Source organism: Myotis nattereri, assembly GCF_964212035.1.
Source record: "Myotis nattereri genome assembly, chromosome: 1".
Lineage (NCBI taxonomy): Eukaryota > Metazoa > Chordata > Mammalia > Chiroptera > Vespertilionidae > Myotis > Myotis nattereri.
Genome location: NC_138075.1, coordinates 177,250,269 through 177,274,368, shown reverse-complemented (window position 1 = coordinate 177,274,368; position 24,100 = coordinate 177,250,269). Strand labels below are relative to the sequence as shown.

The 24,100-nt window shown below is 49.2% G+C and overlaps 1 protein-coding gene across 1 annotated transcript in view; it reads right to left on the bottom strand.

The window, feature by feature from the left end:
• The window catches only part of SCD5 (stearoyl-CoA desaturase 5), a 145,054-nt gene extending 121,420 nt beyond the window's left edge, over positions 1 to 23,634 (bottom strand). The window contains exon 1 of the mRNA XM_081090806.1: positions 23,037 to 23,634. Coding sequence (XP_080946932.1) covers positions 23,037 to 23,268 — 232 coding nt within the window. The 5' untranslated portion in view covers positions 23,269 to 23,634. The remainder of the gene's footprint in view (positions 1 to 23,036) is intronic.
• Positions 23,635 to 24,100: the final 466 nt, after the last annotated feature.

Here is a 24,100-nt window from a genome sequence, read left to right as displayed (position 1 = left end):
TCACTGTGCAAGCCGACACTCTAACCTTTGAGGCACACAGGCCATGGCATGTCCTTCAGTTCTTGACTTAGACATCCCTTCCTATGAGAAATTCTCTGACATCAACCCCTGTCTGCCACCCCATTACGTGGGGTGCTCCTACTCTGTGCTACAAACACTCTGTATGTCCCTCTTCATAGCACTTATACTGCTTGATGCATTGTTGATTCTGGGTTCCATGAGCATCTACTTTATTTATTGCCGCTCATGGTGCTTGGCATTAGTAGGTGCTTGGTAAATATCCGTGTTGTGAATAAATGGCTATAATACATTCCAATGATAAGTAAATGGAGTAGCCAGTTTCAATGAGTCTCCTGAGGAGGAGACTTCATGGATGGAATAATATTTTGGATCTCACAGCATTGTAATACATGGCGTGGGAAGTGCTGATGCTTTCTACTCCCGATGGCTAGGCCCTGGCCAGCACCCCAGGACACAGGACTTCACACTCCCTGTGCCAGTTTCCCGGGAGACAATAGAGGCTTTCTGACCCACGCCGCCTCCTGCACTCTGCAACAGCATGTGCTCTCCCTGTCTGGGTCAACGGTGCCCGGAACTGGCCTTCAGGTCCCTAAAGAATATATACAACCCTCTTTTCATTGCAACAAGAATTGCATTGTCCAGTCCTGCACTACCCCCCTCCCCATTCCTTCCCTCTCTGCCTCTCTCTTTCCTCTGCACCTTCTCCCAGGGAATCCTGCCCTTCTTTCTCTCCTGAATATAAGGACAGGTCCCAAGTGGCTCACATTAGCCATTTCCCTCCTCCAAAAAGGCTTGGCACTCAAGTCCTTCTGTAAGTGGAAGACAGGATGGATTTGAGTTGGTTTGGGTTGAGTGCCAACTAAACTGAATACCTCTGCCTCATTTCCTCACAGGCACTCCAGCTTCACAAATCTTACCAGGAACGAAAACACGTGTGTGGGATGGTATGCTATCCAGCCATGAGAAAGAAGGAAGCCCTGCTGTTGGCCACAACTTAGATGAAACTTGAGGGCTCAATGCTAAGTAAAGTCCGAAAGAGAAAGACAAATACTGTATTATCTCACTTATGTGTGAAATCTTAAAAAGCCAAACTCATACAGAGAGTAGACTGGTAGTTACCTGGGGCTGAAGGGCAGAGGAAATGAGGAGTATTGATCAAAGGGCACAAACTTCCAGTTATAAGATTAATAAGATTAACAAATTCTGGGGATCTAATATGCAGCATGATGACGAGAGTTAATACTATTATATCATTCTAGAGGCCCGATGCATGAAATTTGTGCAAGAGTAGACCTTCCTTCCCCAGCTGCCAGCACCAGCTTCCCTCTGGCACCCGGGACCCAGGCTTCCCTGGCACCCCCGGCTTCAACCAGATGTCCTGTCATCTGGAAGGACATCTGGTCTAATTAGCATATTATGCTTTTACTAGTATTATTATAAACTAGAGGCCCGGTGCATGAAATTCACGCACTCGGGGGTCCCTCCGCCCTCCTGTGCCCTCTCACAGTCTGGGAGCCCACGGGGGATGTCTGGCTCAGGGCTTCTGGCTGAGTGGCACTCCCCCTGTGGGAGCACTCTGACCACCAGGGGGCAGCTCCTGCATCGAGCATCGGCCCCTGGTGGTCAGTGCACATTATAGTGACCAGTCATTCTGCCATTCAGTCGATTTGCATATTAGCCTTTTATTATATAGGATACTTGAAAGTTACTAACAGAGTCGATATTAAATGTTCTCACCACACACAAAAAGAAATTACAACTATGTGATAGGATGGAGGTGTTAGCGATTGGTGGTAAGCATTTTGCAATATGTATAAACTCAACATGCTATACACCCTAAACTTACACAATGCTATGTGCCAATTACATCTCAATAAAGCCGGGGGGAGGGGGAATCTATGTGTCTAAGAAGACTTTCTCAACCTTGGAACTAAGTGATATTTTAGACTTGATAATTCTTTGATTTGGGGGCTATGTTGTAATTGTGGAATGTTTAGCGTACCTTGGTTTCTGTACTAGTAGCAGCCTCCCCTCCAGCTAGACATCTAGAAATATCTCCAGAAATTGCCAAATGCCCTTTCCAGTTGCGAACCACTGGTCTAAAAATCTTTAAAATGCACATCGAAATGTATCCTGTGAAAGCTTTATTCTGAGGAAACAATTAAGGGTGTGCAGGAAGATGAAGCCAGTAGGATGTAGTATTGTTGAAAAGAGCAACAACTACAACAAAAGAACCACCTAAATGTCCAATAATAGGAGGTTAAGTATATCCAAACTTTGGAAGGCTACCCTGTCATTATAAAGCAATCCACGATCCACATTTATGGGCATGGAAAGATGTCTATGATGTATCAACTAACAAAAAGAGCCGACAACAGGATTATACTATAATTACAGAATGAGAGTATAGTTATGCATAGAGAAAAAAGTCTAGGAGGGTATAGCCCAAAATAGTTTTCTCTCAAATGGGGAGATGCACGTAATCTGTTTTCTTTTGCATGTTTGTTTTTCTAGAATATCTAAAATAAACAAGTATTACTTAACTTATAAGATGTAAAATACAATTAGGGAAAAAAAAGAAAGCAGTCCTAGGTCTCAGGACTCCCTCCACTCTGCTTCTCCCAGTAGGTAAAGAAATATATTGCCTGAGGGAACTTAACTAGAACACAGGCTTCTCTCTCCACCCACTCTGTCTTCTCCACCCACTCTGTCTTCTCAGAATTCCAATTGAAAGAAAAGATCAGTTTTGAGAAGAAAGGAATTTGCCCTTCAACCATCAGCAAAGCTTTCATGGTGGCACCCAGGGTAGGCCTGGAGCCGTCCCTAAACCCTTAGGCTCAAACTACCCTTGGCCTTGCCCAGCTGCCCTGGATGCCGCAGGGGCCCCTCTGGAGCTGCTGCTGCTTCCTCTGGCACATTCCAAAACCTCTAAGCCAAGGAGCTAGCCACTTGACTCGCTCCCTCCCTCCTGCAGCCTGCCACTGCCACTTCCCTGCTAATTAACACCTCCGGCTGAGCCCAGCGGGGGCGGGGTGCACAGAAGAGATGGAACACCAAGTCATTGCTTCTGCCTGTTGCCAGCAATGGCAGTAAACTGATTGCTGGGAAAGCACTGGCAAACATCAGTCAGGATGAATTTGTGGCCATCCAGGATCACGGGCTATAACTGTCTATCTTCCCTCCCACATGGATCCCTTGGCCCCCACCTCCAGGCCTTCTCTCCCTCACACCTGGCTGGGAGCTGCCTGAATTCTGGAGGGAATCCGGGTAGGCTGGAGCTGTGGAAGCTCAGGTCTCTGGCTCTGGGGTCCTGCAGAGAAAAGCACCTCCACGGGTGTGGGCGTGGGTGTAGTGTGCTGAGGCGGATAATGGCAAGCAGGGGAACAAGAACACTTGGTCAGCCATCCTGAACTGGCTTGGTCCTTGGCAACTGAGCCCACGCTCCTCTGAGGACATCATGACCATTAGTTCTGGCCAGAGACCTGTCGGATGGGTGGAGGCCCCAGGGTCCTCATTTTAACCCCTGCATGCCAGGCACAGTCTTGGCCCTCTCTCAGAGCACCTAACCCAGTGGTCGGCAAACTCATTAGGCAACAGAGCCAAATATCAGCAGTACAACGACTGAAATTTCTTTTGAGAGCCAAATTTTTTAAACTTAAACTATATAGGTAGGTGCATTGTTATAAACTTATTAAGGTTACTCCTAAGGCTTAGAAAGAGCCACACTTGAGGGGCCAAAGAGCCGCATGTGGCTCGCGAGCCACAGTTTGCCAACCACGGACCTAACCCAACAAGCCCCATGATGTCAGGCTGGAGCCAGAAGCACGCTCTCCATTAGACGAGGAACTGGGACGGGCAGAATCAGAATTCTCTGAGTTCACACCCTGGAAGCGAAGGCAAAGCTTCTTCGCCGCCTCTCCACTCCCGCCTCTAGAATGTAGGTTCCCCCCAGATGAAGCAAAGCACCTTTCAAACAGCATCACACATCCAGCGCAATTAAGAAAAGTTCTGGCCCTAGCTGGTTGGGCTCAGTGGATAGGGTGTCGGCCTGAGGACTGAAGGGTCCCAGGTTCGATTCCGGTCAAGGGCATGTACCTGGGTTGCGGGCACATCCCCAGTAGGAGATGTGCAGGAGGCAGCTGATCGATGTTTCTCTCTCACCGATGTTTCTAACTCTCTATCCCTCTCCCTTCCTCTCTGTAAAAAAATCAATAAAATACTTTAAAAAAAAAAAAAAAAAGGAAAGTTCTGTGATAAGAAAGTGAGTCCTCAGGCCCAGGGCCCTCAGTCTTGGCAATTCCCTGGGAAACAGGCCTCAGATATTCATCACTCGTGACATCTGAGAACGCCCCGGACACACACAGGGTACTTTACTCTGGGCAGGCGCAGCTTCATGGATGTGTGACATAGGCCTCACGTGTAGAAAGGCCCCTGCTTAAATACTCTATCACCATCATGAAACTCCTAATAACTGATAAACAAGAGCCTCATGTTTTCACGTTGCACTGGGCCCTGTAAATTACGTGGCTGGTCCTGCTTCTGGGAAAGTTTCTTGGTCACCTTCTTCCCGCCTTCCCTGCCCCGATCTCAGGGCCAAGACTCCACACAATCACAGTAGGGGTGCTTTCCCAACCAGTAATGGAAACCAAATCAAAACCAGCAAAAGCCCTAAATCCATGCAATTAACCAAAAAAGTCTGCTCAACAAGGCAAAGCCCCACCCCAAAGCTGATGCTGCCCCCTTGAGACCTACTTCTCCCCTCAAGAATCCACCCCCATCTTACTATCACTTTTATGTGACTCGCAGGTCACATGACCAGGGGCTCTTTCCCCTCTGCATTTTCTTGCATAGATTTGCACCTGTTTTTGTTGCTATTGTCATTGCCTGGGTGTTCTGTTTTCCCACCTCTTGCCCTTTCATCTCTGCTCACATGTTGCACACACATTCATAAGGGATATTCCAGGCAGGCCAAGGATCTCTCCGTACCCCTATCCCAAATAAAATGTAAATCAAATAGTTTCAAGACCCTAAGCTGCCTCCATCCAATTGTTGCTAATAACATATGTCACCCCAATGACTGGCTGGAGGTGAGTGGTCAAACATTAGCATCAGCAAATGTCCTTTGGAGGGTCCTCAGGAGCATGGCAGGCCCTGGCCAGTGGGCTGAGCCTCTGAAATGGCCAGACCATCCCCAGGGAGGGGAGGATGAGGTCAGAAAACTTCGATGACCCTTTGAAGTGCCCATCACAAGGACGAGTTCTCCTCAAAAGAAGGTTATACGTCACTGAGTGTTTCTGTCCTGGTGGTACAGCCGTGGGCAAACTACGGCCCGCGGACCGGATCTGGCCCGTTTGAAATGAATAAAACTAAAAAAAAAAAAAGACCGTACCCTTTTATGTAATGATGTTTACTTTGAATTTATATTAGTTCACACAAACACTCCATCCATGCTTTTGTTCCAGCCCTCCGGTCCAGTTTAAGAACCCATTGTGGCCCTCGAGTCAAAAAGTTTGCCCACCCCTGTGGTGGTACCTACAGCCAGAGGAATCAATGCAAACTAGTTTTCTTTGGCAGAATAACGGCCACCCAAAGATAGCCATACCCTGGTCCCTCGTACTGTGAATATGTTACATTACAGAACAAAGAGGGAGTAAGGGTGCAGACGGAATTAAGGCTGCTAATCACCTGACTTTAAAGATGATAAGACTATCTCTGCTTATCCAAGTGGGCCCAATGTAATCACAAGGGTCCTTAAAAGTGGATGAGAAGCAGCAGAGGAGGTCAGGGTGATGTTATGTGAGAAGGACTTAACTAGCCATTGCTGGCTTGAAGATGGAGGAATGGGCCATGAGGCAGGGAATGTAGGCAGCCTCTAGAAGCTGGAAAAGACAAAAAAACCAATAAAAAAAACCAGATTCTCCCCTCCAGCCTCCTGAAGGGAATATAGCCCTGTCCACACTGATTTTAACCCAGGGAGACTTGGGCTGGACATCTAGACACAAGATGATAAATTGTGTTGCTGATAAGTCACTAACTTCGTGACAATTTGTTACAGCAGCAACAGAATACTAATACACTGGGTCCTTAGGATTCTTATCACCAGTATTAACAAGCAGAGCTAAGCAGAGGCAGGGAAAGGTCCTCAGATGAGGAGACCATGAAGAAATTGTAAATTAAGTAAAAAGATGAAAAACACCTTTTGCTTTTTTGTACTGGGTTGTCCCACAATCCAAGGGGGATCCCTCATTCCGGGGTGGGGGTTGGGGGAGGTCCATAAAGGCCTACTGAATCCAGAAGCTCCTGAATCTGCCCTTCATCCGATCAAAGCTTAATTATCCTATGCATTCAGTGAGACCTGGAAGTGACTATATTGGCTATAGACACACTAAGGGATAACGGATGGTAACATATAAACGAATACTCAGTTACTGTTTGTCCTCTTAGGAAACGCTGGCATGTTTACTGTGATTTCTTCCAGGCCAGCAGTGCTTAACCCTTTTAAAGACAGTCTCCACTGAGAGTCCGTTGGAGGAAAAATACCAGCATGTGCAAAATCTGTTTCAGGGGCTCGTGAACCCCTGAAGCACCCACGCCAGCCTAGAAGCCCTGCTGTAAATGCTAGGACAACTGAGGACGGTAATTTGAGGGCTGTTGAAGGCCTGTGTCCTTCAAATCACTGCTCACTGTTGGCTACCTACATCCTGCCTACGCACAGGCTGACCCGGCTCCAACCTGCACAACTCCAGAATTATTTATAAGCACATCTTTCTCACTGGTCTGGGAGGCCTTGGGGGTCACAGACCAGCAGTCAGTGAGGAGAAAAAGATGTGAGAAGAATACAGGATTGGGAAATAGAGCAGTGAGAAATGACCGAGGGGGTGGCTTTTGGACAAGATGACAGATCTTGTAGGTAGAGAGACACTGAATCATCACTCCCTCTTAAATTGTACCTGACTACTACCAGAGTGAGGGTGGCTGAGCCCAGGCCCAGGGAAGAGATTGACACCCGATCCCTGTCCACCAAGACGGTGGATCTCGGCCACCAGGGGTGCAATCCACGGACAATGCTAGCCCAGCCCATGCCCACTCCAGAGCTGTCCACACATCTAGTACCCAAATCGCTGCTGTGTAGGGAGAAGTGCTTCTGGAGGTAGTCACCTAAGGAGGTTAGGAGTTAGAGGACCTTTGTACAAGCCCTGGCTGCTCTGTGATCTTGGGTGAGTGAGTGAGTCCTCTCTGCACTCTACTTCCTTCAATGCACAATGGAGAAGAAACCAGGACAAGTCCTCAGCCCTCCTCAAAACCTTAGAGTCAGGCCCTAGCTGATTTGGCTCAGCGGATAGAGCGTCAGCCTGCAGACTGAAAGGTCCTGGGTTCGATTCCAGTCAAGGGCACATGCCTGGGTTGTGGGCCTGATCCCCAGTAGGGGGTGTGCAGGAGCAGCCAATCAATGATTCTCTCTCATCATTGATGTTTCTATCTCTCTCTCCCTGTCTCTTCCTCTCTAAAATCAATAAAAATATGGTGTGTGTTTAAAAAAAACCCTCAGGGTCAGCCCAACTGGTGTGGCTCAACTGGTTGCTTAGTTGTCCTGTACACAGAAAGGTTGCCGGTTCGATTCCTGGTCAGGACACATGCAGGGGTTGCAGGCTCGATCCCCAGTAGGGGGTGAGCAGGAGATAGCTGATTGATGTTTCTCTCCCTTCTTCTCTCTCTAAAAAAAAAACAAAACAAAAAAAACAAAACCATATTAAAAAAAAATAAAGGTAACAGAGTGCCATGCCCTATAGCAATATTCATAATGGGTCCATCATCAATCACGCACATTCATGTGGATATTCAGAATAAATAGGAGAAGTAGGTTAGGTCAGATTTGGCCACCAAATGAATTGTTGGATCGAGTTTCCCCTCTGAATTAATTATGAAATAATTCTGTTTTCAAAGTTTTGTTCAGAACTGCAGTTAAGACACAGGGCACTGTAACTGCTCCACAAGGTTACTGTTATATAGAATTAAAAGAATCACAGTGCCCCCTCCTCCAGCCACCCTGCCGCTCAGGCCTCCTCCTGTCCTGGCATTCATCACACTGGGTTATAACTGGCCATCTTCTGGTAGGAATAACAGCTTGCTCACCTGCGTGTTCCCAGCACCTGGCCCACATCAGGCACATGTCCCCGAATGCATGGGAAATGGAATTTAATTAGACATCTAAGTCTTCAGCCAGCCTGTCTCCAACCAGGCGGGGACAGCACATCCCAGAAATGCCCTCACTGCGCCTGAACCCAAGCAGAGATCAGAACACCAGTGTGCCTATTCGGCACCAACGGCCAACACCAAGTGCCTGGGGAACTGCTTCTGCACTTTAAAATGTATTTTTTTTCCTCATAAACCCAATTAAGATCCACTAGGGAATGGCCCTGGCCAGGGAGAGATTTGGGAGACTAGCACTTCAGCTAACCAGCAAAAATGGGTCTGAGTGTGAAATTGTCCCTCCAGCCCTTGGACGGAGGGCAGCCCCAGGGCCTGCTTCTCAGGCGAGGGGAGCTCTGCTTCTGGTGCTTTGCATTTCTTCTTCCCTGTGAGGACTCCCACCTGGCTGGGTCTGGAAGGCTCTCCGCCCTGCCCCTTCCTCTTTGCACTCTCCCGAGGCTAAAGGAAGGAAGCCCAGCAGGACCCTCCCCCTCCCACCCCCCCAGCTGAAGGCTGAAGGAGCTTCAGATCTAAGCAAGCCCAGCTCTGGCTTGACAACCACCAGAGCTAAACAGAAAAAGAACTCGGAAAGCGTGTCTCCTTTCCAAGGAACAAACAGCGGGAATAACCGAAATATCCTTAGAGTACTGTGTTAGGTGTGGGTGGTCACCCCTCAGGTCGTAGACCTCCTACGTCACAGGGCCACGCTGACATGGTGCGAGCTAGGATCAGCCCTCTGCAGTCCCTGGGAGGCAGTTCATGCCTAGAGCCAGGTGTCTTCCCACCGTTATCACTGGTGGGAGGTCAGACACATTCACAAAGGGCCCTCTATCTCCCAGGGCAGAGGAGCCTGGTCCAGGGTGCCCCCTAACACCTGCCTTGTCGCCAGCAGAGCTGCATGTCTCCAGGCACCCAAGAAGCAGGGCCCTGACTGATCAGAGCAGCGTCTGCTCTTCAGCTAATGAAGGTGATTGTAAAGCCACTCACCTCAGAGATGAAAGGGGCCTTAGGCAGGATGTCATCACCCTCCACATTTAGAGAAAACAAATCTAAAGGGCCCAACACATCTCTATACAGCAGACTGACTGCACCAAGGTGCTCATCTGTTTAGGGAGTGAGAATAACGGTCACTCCTCCTCCTGTTGGGCTGGTCCTTCCAGGAGGGTATGTGGCGGGGGGAGGGGGGGGACGTGACGGGGGGCAGTTTTGCTGATGCTGAACAAGCAGCTGCTGCACCCAGTCAGTCCTCACACAGTCCTAGGAAAGGAGGTCTCCGGATCCTCTCTGCTGGGTGAAGGTTTCTGCCTACGGCTCACAAGGCTTTCTCCAGAGTTTTTGTTTTTGTTTTTCACCTCTTCTGAACAGCTTTTCTCTAGGCATCTAAGGGGTGATCCAGGCACCTCTCCCCACCTGCACCCATGCCCCCAGAAGTCAGGCTCACTCCAACCCACTCCCAAAGCATTCCAGGGCCTTCTCTCTCCTCACCCTCTCCCTCAGGTATCAGCCTGTGTGAGAAGAAAATGTGTGCAGAAAGCAATTCACACAAACGGGTGGATTCCTACTAAGGGGAGTCCCCCCAGCTAGTCACAGGCAGAAAATGCTGCCTCTACTGACACTAAGGCATCTATCTGGGGCTGGTGGAATTGCGAGCAACATAACAAAGCAACCAATGGGAGCCACCAGCAGGGGGATGCAATGTGAGGCTGCTGGGGACACAGCCTCGCTCCAGGGCACCTGCCCCAGGGACAGGACTAGCACCTCCAACCCACAGGGTATGAGAGCCATCTGCAGTGCCTGTTAAATGCAGGTTCCTGGGTCCTGCTTCCAGAGGTTCTCGGTCTGTCCATCTGGGTAGAGCCCCCAGTCTGCACCTCAAGGAGCAACCGATGACCCCAGTGTGCAGACAGTTTGCAGACCACACCGAGAGGTACTGCCTTGCTCATCACCTAGTCTAGGCCAGCGGAGTTGAGTGCTCAGGTTGGACCCCTATCACTTTTGAAAACAGCCTCTCAAAGCTGTTTAGCCTAAAGAGCTGAAAGTGGTCGGCAGGGGAAATGTGGGTCCTGAGGTTTCCCTGTGGAGGATGCAGCCAGAATGATCCCAACTGACACTCCACACTTGGGTATTTACAGATGCCATTGTCTGGAATGTGCTTCAACCTAATCTAAAAGAAAAAAAGCTGTATTTTCTTGGGATATAAAGAAACCAGAAACACCCATCAGAAAGGATATATGCACCCCTATGTTCATAGCAGCACAATTCACCATAGCTAAGATTTGGAAACAGCCTAAGTGCCCATTAGCAGATGAATGGATTAGAAAACTGTGGTACATCTACATGATGGAATACTATGCTGCTGTAACAAAGAAGGGATTCTTACCATTTGCAACAGCATGGATGGAACTGGAGAGCATTATGCTAAGTGAAATAAGCCAGTCAATGAAGGAAAGGTACCACATGATCACACTCATTTATGGATAATAAAGAACATTATAAACTTATGAACAATAATAGATACAGAGGCAGTAAAGCATCGAACAGACTGTCAAACAACAGCGGGAAGGCTGGGGAGGGTTTCGGGGGGCGGGGGGAGGGGGTAAGAGATCAACCGAAGGACTTGCATGCATGCATATAAGCATAACCAATGGACACAAGACACTGGGGGGAGGGGGTTTGAGGGCCTGTGCCGGGGGGTAGGGGAGGCTGGGGAAGGTCAATTGGTGGAAAAAAAGGAGACATATGTACTACTATTTGTAATACTTTAAACAATAACAAAAAAAATCTGGGGGAAAAAAGAAAAAAAGCTACAAAGGACTTAACTGGGATACCTGATGATATTTGACTATCCACTGTGGAACAGATAATCTCAAGGTTAAATTCCTGGTTTTGATAACTTTACGTGATTCTATTCTTATTCTTAGGAAATACAAACTGAAATATTTAGAGATAAAAGGCCATGGTGTCTCCAACTTATTCTCAAATGAGCTCAGAAAAAATAATATACACACGTGTATACATAGACGTAGAGAACACAATAAAACAAATGGGACAAGATGTAAATTGTTTAGTCTGGGAAGAGTATATAGGAGTTCCCTATACTAGTCTTACAACTGTCCTATTTTTCTAAAATTATATATCAAAGTAAAAAGTTACAAACAAAAAGAATTCCAGGCGAGTAGAGGATGTAGGCGAGTACAGACTACAATCTTTACTTCTGTGTATGTTTGAAATTTCCTTCCACTGAAACAACTCCCTGTACCAAGCCTCAGGTGTGGGTTGGGTGGCGCTGACCCTGCGAGCCTAGACACCATTTACAACATTAGGGGCCGGGAAGTTTGAGCTAAGAGATTCACCTGAATTTGTGGTGCCCTGCTCCACACCTTGTCCTCCCAGCTAACACCAAAAGGAAGTAACTACAATCTTATTTTTACAGTCTTTTTTTCCTGATGATAAAATTAATACCAATTCTTTCAGGGGGAAATCTCATACAAAGGCAATTATAAACCAGAACATTAAAATCACCTTTCAGACACACACTGCCTCTATCACAAAAGGAGTTTTTATTAGGACAGATGAGTTACCTAAAACCTCAGAATTTAGATTAGACTCTAATACCTTTCATTGCATGGTTTTGAGTATACGTATAAATTTAAGCCAGAATGGTAGATTGCTAAAAAAGAAAAAGTTCTCACTCAATTAGAATAGAATTGTGAGAGAAGCCAAAGATTATATGGCTCAGATGATAGCAAGAGGATGCATATGCAGAGGTGATATTAAAAATATTTGACAACCCACAGGGCACCAGCCAATTAAAACTAATCAGAACCAATGAAGGTTTAAGCCTTGCAGCTGATTGACCCTTTAGCCCCTGGGGTGTTGCGAATTCCAGGAGTATTTTGAAAGGCACCAGCTATTTTAACAAGTGATAGAGCAACAGTGGTGCATGAGGGAATGTCAGCTCTAATAACTGCGGTTGATCCAGCCCTCAGGGGGGCTATGCCAAGGTTAGGTTCATATCCAGTCTATACTCTACTGAGAGGATAGTGACTTAATTCTCTCCAGAGCGCCAGATGGAGTCAAGACCCTGAGTAATTTGAATAAAGCTCAAAAATGTTCATGACTCACCCACTTTACAAGAACTACTGAGCCAAACACAATGGGTTTGATCAGGGAGGCGGGGTGGGTGTAAGGGGGAAACATATGTGGGCATTATTCACACTGGCTTATAAGTATCTCCCGGTGCTTATAGAGACTCCAGGGCAAAACAAATGCTTTCGGGGACACTCAACTGAGTCATAGGCTGAGAACAGAGACGAGCTGCATTATAACCATGTGCAAAAGCTTCTATTAGACATATTTTTTAGAGGAATGGATTGAAAAACTGCTCCAGGGAACAGTTACATTTTAGAAATTCATTTCTAATTTCACGCAGGGAACTTTTAAAGAAGAGTAGTTTCCCTTATCTACCCATGCCATGAGAACACTGTTGGTTACGGTACTAGGGCGCAACACAGACTGGGTCTTGGGTTTTTTTACACAGAACCTGGCTCAGGACCATCAGGAACTAGTTGTTGGCTTAATAAATGCTTTCCGATGAGGAGGAAGAGGATGCTATTGGAGATGACCTTGCCCACTGGGTCACAGGTTGCATGTGTAAGCCATTGTCTCTGCAGGGAACCAGGCTGAAACCAACACAGTCAAATTGTAAGTGTATGATGTATTCATATAACAGGCAGTGATACAGGAAGAAAATAAATTTAAAACTGAGTTCTAAACTATTGTCTAGCTTCATTTCCAAGTCCGTTGGTATTAGGTTCCCCCCCAAACACACCCCATTTCAAGGAAAGTTCACTCTCAGAAAATCACCACATCAATGTCACCTACAAATATGGAGAGTGATGACCAGCTCCTGATAAAGCCACCCAACCACCACCCACAGGGACATCGCTTAAGCACTGACCTTAGGGGGCACTTTACATGCCATCTTTGACTTGAAGATTTTCCACAAATGGCTCCACTACAGTCCTGCTATACATTTTCCCCTGTCTGCACGTTAACATACAGTTTCCAAACTCTCTAGCCAAAAGCGATTGTTTTGTTTCCCTGATCACATGGATAGCAACGTCCTAAGTAAAAATGCTTCTTTCTAGGTTGTCTGTGCAAATAGAAAGTACTTGCTGGGTGAGTTACGTGGACTTTTAAATGCCCCACAAAGTAGAATTTGAGGCAAGAGAACAGAAGTCTGGCTGTGACTTCATCACTGAGGCTCTGTGTCACCTGAAAGATGAAGAAAATGAGCCACCAAAAAAACCTCAGTCTGGGAAAACGGTGTCGCCATGGAAAGCCTTGGGAGAGAATGCATTCTAAGTCACTCGTTTTCCCATTCTCTGTGCCCAGAGCCACCTTCTCCAGCCCACCTCAGCCCAAGAAAACCCAGGAGAGCAGCAGAGAGCTCTGGGAGGTCAGGGTGACGCACCGGGAGGACACAGATGCAGAAGGACATGCCAATTTCTGGGGCACTGACAGAGGCCTCTCACTCCCCAATCTTTCCCCCAACATAACATGGAAAGTTCTCTACCAGGGAAAAAACATTTCTGACATTAAGAGATAATATGCAAACTTCCCTTAGGACAGTGATTTTTCAACCTTTGTCATCTCATGACACACATAAACTAATTACTAAAATTCTGCGGCACACCAAAAAATATTTTGCTGATCTGACAAAAAAAAAAAAGTATAATTTTGATTCATTCACACCAGACAGCTACTGTGTTGGCTGATGTCATTTTTCTATTTGACAATCTAAGGGAAAAGAGGTCAGTGCCCTGACTAAATAGTCAGGAATACATGCTTTAAAAATGCTTGCAGCACACTGGTTGAAAATTGTTGCCTTAGGAAGAAAGGCCACACAGTTATTAAATTCACTCATTCATTTATTCCTTCATTCATTCACCCAACATTGTGTATGTTGAGCAGAGGCTGTGTGCTGGCTCCTAGGGAGGCAGAAATGCCATCAAATAGCTCAGAGCTTTGTGGAAAAGGCAGACATTGATAACTCACTGTAATGACAGCAAGATCAGAGACAAGCATAGGGGGTAGCAAGTAGAGGGGAAGAGTACACTAAAATATAAAACCAGACCCCTGGCCAGGTTAGAGCATCGGCCCGCACACTGAAGGGTTGCGGGTTCGATTCCCGGGCAAGGGCACATACCTGGGTTGCAGGTTCGAACACTGGTACCAGTCGGGGTGCATGGGGAAAGGCAACCAATTGGTGTCTCTCTCTCAGTGGATGTTTCTCTCTCTCTCTCTCTCTCTCTCTCTCTCTCTCTCTCATTCTCTCAAAAATCAATGGGAAAATATATATATGAAACCAGAGTCGTTCCAGGGAATGAAGGTGACACTGAAGAGTGAAGGTCATGAGAAGGTCATGAGAGGGGGCAAAGGAAGCCCCTGGAGCAGAGGTGCTGGCTGCCCCAGCAGCCATGCCCTCTTCTTCCTTGAGCAAAGCCTGGGTTTTGTTTGGCTCTTCACCACCATCACCCCAACCCAATGTCACTCACTGGCCGGCCCAGACTAGGCTGAATCCCTTGCCAACGGCTGGTTTAACAAGGGACTTGGGACCCCGTCCTGCACGTGAGACCTGAGGAGACGTCAGCTGGGAGGCAACCAGGAAAGGTTTTTTTTTTCTCCCTGAGAAAATGAGACTAAAGGGCAGCCCCTTCTTCTGTATGACACTGCGGTGACTCCAAGTGCTGCCTGGAACTCTGGCAGCCATCTGGTAACTATGGGGGAAACTAAATTCAACAAGGGCACCGTGGCAGACATGAAACCTGCTCTCTGGTGACACTGAGTCATCCCCGAAGTGGCCAGCCTCCGTCCTCTTATCAGTGACATTAGAAAATTCCCCTATCAATGAAGCCATTTGAAGGTGAGTTTCGTGCTACATGCAGCCGAAAGCATCCTAACTGACACAACTCGCTTCACAATTCTGTGGAAGGTGGCCCTCCCCCAGGCCTCCTCACCTTTACCAGTTCATCTGTTAAACAGGCTGACTTCCCCAGCGCCATGCACAGAGCCTCCCTGTTATTTTCCTCCAGCTCTATTTATGAGGACAAAATTAATTTTCTAGCCCATGAATTAAACATTGCTGCTCCGGCTGAAAGATTTTAGCAATAGCCTTTGGTTGGCAAGAGAAGCAGATCCCGACATGTTCTAAACACGCTACAAGGAGGCAGAGGGTCGGAGGCAATCAGAGGGGAGTTGGAGGGGAGGCAGAAGGGAGGCGGCCATGAAGGGAAACAGGACGAGTTGACCAACCCCACTCACATCCAGCTTCTCTGAATTGTCAGCCCGTGGCTGGGCAGCGGGCTGGGGAGCGTCTCTAACTTTAGCATGTGGATAAATCACCTGGAGATCTTACTAAACTCAGGTTCTGATTCAGAAGGTCCGGGATGGGGTCTGACAGTCTTTACTTCTAAAGAGCTCCCAGATGGTGCTGATGCTGCTGGTCCTGGGACCACAGCCTGCCGGACCCACAGAGCCCTCCAACCTTTCCTACTAAGCACCAGGCCCTGCAGTGACCCCAACAACTGTGGAAACGGGGAGCAGAACTGACCATCCCTGAAATGTGGGTTAGTGAGAACCAGCTGCTCAAACTCAGGTTCAAGGAAGGAAATGAAGTGAGAGCACCCAACTCCCCTACACACACACACACACACACACACCTTTTAGAAACACAGGAAAGAGTCAAGAACAGAGGAAGAAGGGGACCAGAAGGGGGGCACACTGGGTGTGGTATTCGGGTACTGTTACACCCTTTGGGGCATTTTACCATTTTAGAGCCGGGAAGAACCTGAGTCCGTGGCATCAAATGCCCAGCTGACACAGTATTCCTGCCCTCACCTCAGCTGCAGGCAGCCTGAGGGGTCCAGCTCCAATGTATATGCCCCAAGGTCTTCCCTGAAAAACTTCAGGCTCCCTCATCCCTCGAGTGTCTGGTCTAGAAATCTGGCAGCCGGCCATTCTACCATAGCAGACGTCGGTGGTGTGTGGGAGGGCTGAGGGGAGGAGGCGAGAGGCAGGCAGAGGCTGAAGGGCAGCCTGACCTCCTCCCGGTCCTGCTGGCCCCACTGAATCCTCCCGGCCCTGGTCACCGCAGACTTGCCGAACCATCAGCCCTTGAACCTCCCTGTCTGTCTCTCTCCCCACAGGAGCTGCTCAGGGAACAGCTCTGCTCACGCTGTTCCCTGTGGCGACAGTGCCACCTCTCCCACACCCCGGGGCCGGCCAGCCAAGGGCCTGCTGCCCGGCTCCATGGCTGCCTCCTCCTCGGGAGCCTCCCAGCCCCCTGAGCTGGCGCTGTGTAACCAATGCCGCCTTCACAGTTACCACCTGTGCACCTGTCTGTCTCTCTAGCTGGCCCGAGTGCCACGAAGTCAGGGATGGTGCCAGTGCCCAGCAGGTAATGGGTGAGTAATAAATATTATTGAGCAAAACAATTAAATCATGATTCTTACCCAGCTGTACATCAGAAATACCTAAATGACTTAAAAAAAAAAAAAAAAAAAAAGCCAGTACATCACTCCTAGAGACTCCAATTCAGTACATCCCGATGAGACCGAGGCTTCCTAAAAGTGTAAAGGCTCCCCAAGCGATACTGCTGTGCGGCCACTTTTGACGGTCATTGGAATGGAAGAACTGAATGAACTGTGGATGAATGAATGTGGCTGGCTGTTCACATACAAAATGAACAAACAATAGGCATTTATGGGGGAGGACGGCTGTTGTTGTGGCCACCAATCCATTTCCAGGAGAAATAAACCAGAGACAAACTGCTGTTAGCGCTGGCCAGGGCTTGCTGGTGACCAGGGGGCAATGTGGAGCAAACATCAGCCTTCAAAGGGTGAGACAAATGCGAGAAGGCAGGACAGGAGCAGTGAGGGCACGTGTGACTGAGGCGCGAAAGCTAACAGACTCTTGCCGGCATCCTGACCAACTTCTTTTCTGGATTATTTCATTTCCCTCCAGCTGCTGGCTGTGCTGTTATTGTCCTTATAGTGCAGTCGGGGGCACTGAGGCTAAGGACGGAGAGTTTTCTGCTGAAGGCTGAATTTGAGGGGTTGGGCTTGGAACTCAGACCCTCTGACTCCAAAGCCCATACTCTTAGTCCCAGGGCTGTGGCACTTCCATAGAAACATGACACATCTCAGCAAAGGGACACATGGACACATGCCAGAGACTACAGAATGTCCAAATAAATGCTCAGCGCCTTGGCCAGGTGGCTCAGTTCGTTTGAGTGTCATCCCTGTACCAAAAAGCTGCAGGTTCAATCCTCAGTTGGGGTGCGTACTGGGCAAGGGTATGGGGTAACCAAAAGATGTTTCTCTCTCACATCAATGTTTCTCTCTCTCTCTCTCTCTCTCTCTCTCTCTCTCTCAAAAAAAAAAAAAAAAAGCCAATGGAAACATATCCTCAGGTGAGGATTAAAAAAATAAAAATAAATGCTCAACAAGAATAATGCCACCCAAAGATGATGCTGTCTTTTGTAAAACCTTGAAGAAACCACCATGACTGTGTCTTTTTATAAATCCATCCATGACTTTTCCAAGCAATTACTACAATTTTATACAACACACAAAACTAAGCAAGGTGAGAACTAAAGCGTTATGATCAAATATGTGGGCTTAAGGGCTGTGCCTTCCATTTGAGCCACAAGTGCTACGGTCTCAGCCAGCCAGTGAGGTCAGCGCAGGCTTCATGGCCGACGCCCCCACCGCGGGAGGTGGGGTAGTACAGAGCATCGGGTGTCTGCTCTCTGGCAGACCCTTTAGTATATGCCTGTTCTTAAAACAACTTACTCACTATTACTGGCCCCACTTCTCAGACGAGAATACTGAGGCGGACAAACTGGAAAGGGACATGTATGAAGTTGAACTAAGTGGCCATGCCGGGATTCCAGCCCCGGTGTCTACTCTGCTGCACTGTTTCTCACTTCATGATCGCAGCGTAGTGTGCAGCGACCTTGACCACTTTTAGAAAAACAGTGAGCTGATAATATTAACCTCAACCTATATTTACACATGTTGGGACGATAAAGCCAGCAGAAGCACACTCTATTCTGTAGGTTTTGCTGCCCTCCAGCCTTGGGTAAGGCTTTCAGTGCTTAACCATTTATTAAAAGTGCAAAAGTGGCAACAACAATGGGCTGACAATTACAGGGTTTAAAAGAAATATTTACATGTTTCAGTTTTTTAGTAGTTTAATTGAGCATTTAAAAAAATTTTTAAAGAGGAGTCAAGGAGACGGTGGGGGGAGGGGGGGTGTCAAAACTGAGATCCTAAAAGATTTAGAAAAATGATTTGGCCCTGTCTCTACTGCAACAGTCCCCAAAGAAAACATGAAAGACCTTTTTCCCTTCCACTAAAGAAAAACAGCCAGTATTGGGTCCAATAATAATAATGGCAGCTGACAATTACTATACACCAACCAAGGGCCAGGCACTGTGCTAAGTAATTTGTATATATTATCTAATTTATGATTTCAATCCTCTTGAATTTGTAGAGACTTAGTCTATGTCCTAACATGTGGTCGATCTTTGACAAGGTCCAATGTGTACTTGAGAAGAATGTATGCTCTATAGCTTTGGGGCGAAATGTTCTGAAGATGTCAATTAGTTCCATCTGATCTAGTGAGTCAGTTAGGATTGCTGTTTCCTTGTTGATTTTTTTGTCTAGAAGATTTATCCAATGATGTCAATGGGGTATTAAAGTCCCCTACTACGATTGTATTGCTGTCATATATTATCTAATTTAATTCTCACCACTTTGTGAGCAAGTAGTGTTAATATAACCATTTTATAAATGAGAAAGCTGAGGTTTAAAGTCATTCATCGCTCCAAGGCCATGAAGCTGGTAAGTTCAGTAGGAGAGAGGAATTCACATTCAGATCTGTCTCTCTCTCGAGCCTTTCTCACTCTAAAAATCTGGAGGCAAGACAGACGTCCATTGGGGCGGGCCAGCTCAGCCAAGGGTTCGGTGAGCCTGATGAGGGGCTGCGAAGGATTTAAGAAAAGACAGACAAAGAGAGTAAGCTGGGTCTAGGTGGATCTTCCAGTGCCTGGCTAAGGCCACAGAGAGAGGGATCCACACAGCAAGCTGAGCCTTTATTTTATAGCCAGAGGTAAACAAGGTAGTGGTCACCATAGTTACAATGTTCTTGTGAGTTTCACTTGTTTTGGCAGCACTTGCTGCACCTCCCACAGCCCATTAGCTACCCAGGAAGGATCTAGGGAGCATCATAAGGTCAAGCTTAATTGTGCTAAGAGGGCTTTGCCCTCTAAGCTGGAACTTGTTTGTGGCTTTGCCAATAGGTCAGTCCAAGGCTTAACCCTATAGCCGCTCCCTACAGTCCATGACCACACATTCTTGGTCTCCTTAACAACCTTAGGGACTTGATAGAAAAAGTACCACAACCCAGCAGACATCAGGACCATGCCAGGTGGTGGATGCAGGTCGCCCAATGCCTGACGAAAGACAGTTCATCTTTGGGCAACTCTCAGTATTGGCCAGAATTTGACTGATCAACCAGCACTTTCCAAACCCCAGCCTCTCCTAACCTCCCTGGCCCCAGGCTGCTTTGTTAATTCCTGCTACCTCTCAGCTTCCTCCCCATAGGCTGAATCCCACTCAGGACTGGCCAGCTGCTCCAGCACCAGGGATGCCAAAGAATCCTATATTGCCCTAGAAATGGCCATGTTATCCCTGGACAGGATGAAAGAAGGGAGCAAGTCACTGTTTTGCATGCCTGGTACTGTCACTGAAGTTGTCCTGTGAAGGGACAAAACCCATGAGGTCACCATGAGACGCTGCCTTTACCCCGATCAGTGTTCTCGAAACTCCTAAACTCACCCTTCAGGACCTGTGGGCACCAAGAGCATTCCATTCTAAGCTTGCCCACTCAGAACACTGCGACGATAAGGAAAATAGCCTGCTCTAGCCCAAGAACAGCCATGAAAAGGTGGGGGTTAGGCACTGGAGGAGGTTGGACTGAACGACTTGATGGATCTCTCATGGATGACATTTTACCACCATGCAAATTACTCTCGGCACACTGCGCACCTAACATCCTCTGCTGGATGCACTGCATGGATGCCTGTTTCCAGGGCAACCTCACCTGGGTTGGGGAGGCAGCAAGCAGTGGATAGGGCTAAGCCTATTTCCTTAACAACTTAGGTCCCTGAAGTGGATAAACAGCCTACTGGTGCAGGAATTCAGCTCTAAAGCTAGATAGAGCCAGTGAGGGAGGGGGTGAAAGAGAATCCAGGGAGGGGAGGGGATTGTGGGTCAAGGAAACAGAGCTTTCTCTGAAAATAACCTTGAGTGGATGGTGCCCCTGGCCTTCCAGTTGCCCTAAATATCCTAGCCACAGCACAACCCATCTTAGCAGGTCTTTGTCCCTCATTTCTTCTCCCACAAGATATCCATCAGATAAGATTCATTTGTTTGGAATGTTCCTAAGTCACAATTTTGAAACTAGAAACTATAACATCCACCACTGCCTGCTATTTTTATTTTTTATTTTTCTTTTTGAAAGGAGGCACTGAAGCACAGGTAGGGAGTTAATCAAATTAAGAGAATGGAGCCAGGGCAGTGTGGCTCAGTGGTTGACCATCGACCTATGAACCAGAAGGTCACAGTTCGATTCCCCATCAGGGCACCAGCCTGGGTTGCAGGCTCAATCCCCAGTGGGAAGCATGCAGGAGGCAGCTGATCAATGAGTCTCTCTCATCATTGATGTTTCTATCTCTCTCCTCTCCCTTCCTCTCTCTGAAATCAATATAAAAACATTTTTTAAAACAGAGAGAGAATGGAGCTGATGAAAAGTGGCTAAGGCAGAAGACTATGCAGGGAGGTACAAGGATGGGATTTGAGGAAACCAGATTCCTTCAGTGTGTTGACTTCTCCCAGGAAGCTGGAGGAATTTGGGGCCAAGGGATGGTGTCCTCTGGCCAAGGTCTTTCAAAACAAAGATTCTGCCTTCACCACAGAGAGCAACCAAGACAGGGCAGAGATAACTTAGCAAACCTGAAGAAGAGGCCTTAGCCTTGTGGCTCCTGGGGTTCAGTGGCTGCAGGGAGTGGAGCCGGCGGCCCTGTGGAGCCCCAGACATGTAAGATAATATTTTAAGTGCTCACGTCTCCCCGAGCTCTCTCTGACACATCAGCTATTAGGCCAAGCCCCAATCCCCCTCCCCCAGGCAAATGGGCCGTGAAGTCCAACAGTACTGCCCCTGGGGGGGGGGGGGGCACCATGGAGGCTCTGGGGCACTGAAGGCTTTGGCTGGCAGGGTATACGTGTGTTCACCAATAAATGGCTGGACATCTTACAATTTAGTCATTTGGAGATAAGACAGAAGACAGACCGAAATTAAACCAAAGCAAAACAAAGACCCTGGCGAAAAGGACACAGAAGTGAGGAGCTGCGTTAAGTGGGGGGAGGGCTGAGCAGGGGGTTACCCAAAGCTTTTAGGGGACTTTGAGTTTTCATGATTCTCAAAGGCCTATGCCCCTCTCACCATTTTTCGACTCTGCATCCCCCCTCTGCCACACCCCCTGAGAGGTACCCAGGGTCTACAAGAGCAGGGTCGGCAGGATTTCAAGGAAATCATTATCAACCTAGCATTGAAGTTGGCAGAAAAAGGTCTTACTTCTTCCTTCCTCTTCCCCTCTGGAAATAAAAGGTTGTTATTTCTCCTGGCACTGTTCCCTGATGATCTCAAAAACAAGGCTGGAAGAGCTCCTTGGAGTACTTGGTCTGTGTCTCGGCCCAGGATGTCAATGCCTGCGCCTTTAGCCCTGGCTACTGCCAGGATGGTGATGGAGGCCAAAACCAGTTGGGACTGGGGCGGCTTTCAGGTGGTTCATAGGTCAGCGACTGGAATCACATAGGGCAAGCAGAGAGGCCCTGGGGCGGAGAGAAGGGGGAGGAGTGTGGGGGGGGGTCGACTCCTGAGCTCCCTCGCTGCCGCAGCCGGCAGGTGCTAGGAAGGAGGGTGGCGGGAGAGCCACAGGTGTGAGAAGAGCCCTGCCCGCACGGATCAGAGGGGTGTCGGGCCTGGAGGGGTCTCTGCGTGGCCACAACCCGAGCTTGGTAGTGGGGGCAGAGCTCTCTCAACGTGAGCTCCTTGTGTTCGCCAAGAAACTTCCGGGGCCACAGAAGTGCAATGGGCATAGAAGATCACGGAGGAGGCAGGGAAGAGGGGCCTTGCAGGGACGAGGAAGAAGGCTGGTTTCTTCCATCTCGTGCGCGAAATCCAGACTGTCCCTGGGTCAGGTCTCTCCACCCCCCTCCACTTCCTTTCTTGTCCTTAACTCGGCCCCAAGGTCCGTGGCCCGCGGAGGACATTGAGGAGCCGAAAGGCGGCAGATTGGAGAGCCCCTGGGACCCGCTCGGGCGACACCTTCGGGCCGCCTGTCCTCCAGCGCTCAAATCGGAGTTCAGGGGCGCCCAGCGTCCCCCCCTCGCGCGCCTCTCCGCGCACAGTGGCGGCGCCGCAGGACTCTGGGTCCCTCCCGCTCTCCTTCGGGGAGCGGACCAATGCGCCCACTCGAGCAGACCCGCAGGGGAGGGAGTTGAAAATATCTGGGCAGAAAGACCTGCCCGTCCCGAAAGGAGGGCAACTGCAGGCCAAGGGGGCCGGGGCGCCCGGGGCCGGCGAGAGGAGAGCGGAGGGGGCTCCGCACCGCGGACAGCAGACCCGCGACTCCGCGCGCTCCGGCGCGGCCTCGCCACCGTCCGCGGGGCGCAGGGGGCGTCCGAGGGACTTACCCCAGAGCAGGGTGAGCGGCTTGGCTTTCGGGATCAGCACCAGGGAGTACACAGCGGCCAAGTGGAGCAGGCTCATCAGGACGACGTTCCGCCAAACGATGTCCTGCCGCTGCTTGCGTGCGCCCGGCCTCTCCCGACCGCCGCCGCCCTCCGAGTCCTCGACCCCCGCGCGGCTTTCCTCCACGGCGCTGCAGAAGGGGACCTGGCCCCGATCGGCGGCCCGGCCCGGCATGGCTGGAGAGAGGTGGGCGCCGGCGACAGGGCTGCCGGCAGCAGAGCTCTGCGGGCGGGGATCTCTCCGGTGGGGGCGGGGGCTTCTCCTTTATAGGGGGGATCTCCACACCTCCCGTCCCCGCCTTCCCGGACCTTCTCCGGTTCCTTCTCTCTTCTTCGGGCGCTCAGCGTGGCCTAAGGATGCAAACCTGGGAGCCTGGCATCTGTTGCTGGCGCCTCCCCCATGCCGCTGCCGGGGCTGAACTCGGCTGCGAGGAAGAGGGTCGCGCTGGGGCGGGAGGGGGCGCGAGGGGGCTGGGGGAGGCCGGCGCGCGCGGAGGGCGGCGGGGGAGGCAGCTCTCGGAGGAAAGACCTGCATAGCTACAGCCAATCACGGTCGCCCTTGGGGCTCTTAAAGAGAAAGGCGCCCCCTCGGCCCCGGCGCCCTGGCTCCGCTGGGCCGGCGGTCGGCAGCCTGGACCCGGGCCGGGGGGCGGGGGGCGGGGTGGGGGGTGAAGGGTGGTTTGAGGAGTTTGAGGCTCCCGGGACAGGGAGCCTGTTGAGCGGCTCACAAGAAAATTATCTTTCCGTTTTGAAAAACCTTTTTTTTTTTTTTTTTTTTTTTTTTTTTTTTTTTTTTTTTACTTTTGAGGCCACAGACAGGCCACCATGTTGACGAATTTAAAATACCTCGACACAAGTTCAAGGCCAGATCCGAGATGAGAATCAGAACTCCCGGTGTCTGCAGGTTCGTAGGGCTTTGGGCCTGTGAAAGGATAGAAGGCAGCCGCTCAGCTCTTAGACACACAGTAGGTGCTCCATTAGTGCCTTTTAGAGGATACCTACCTTAT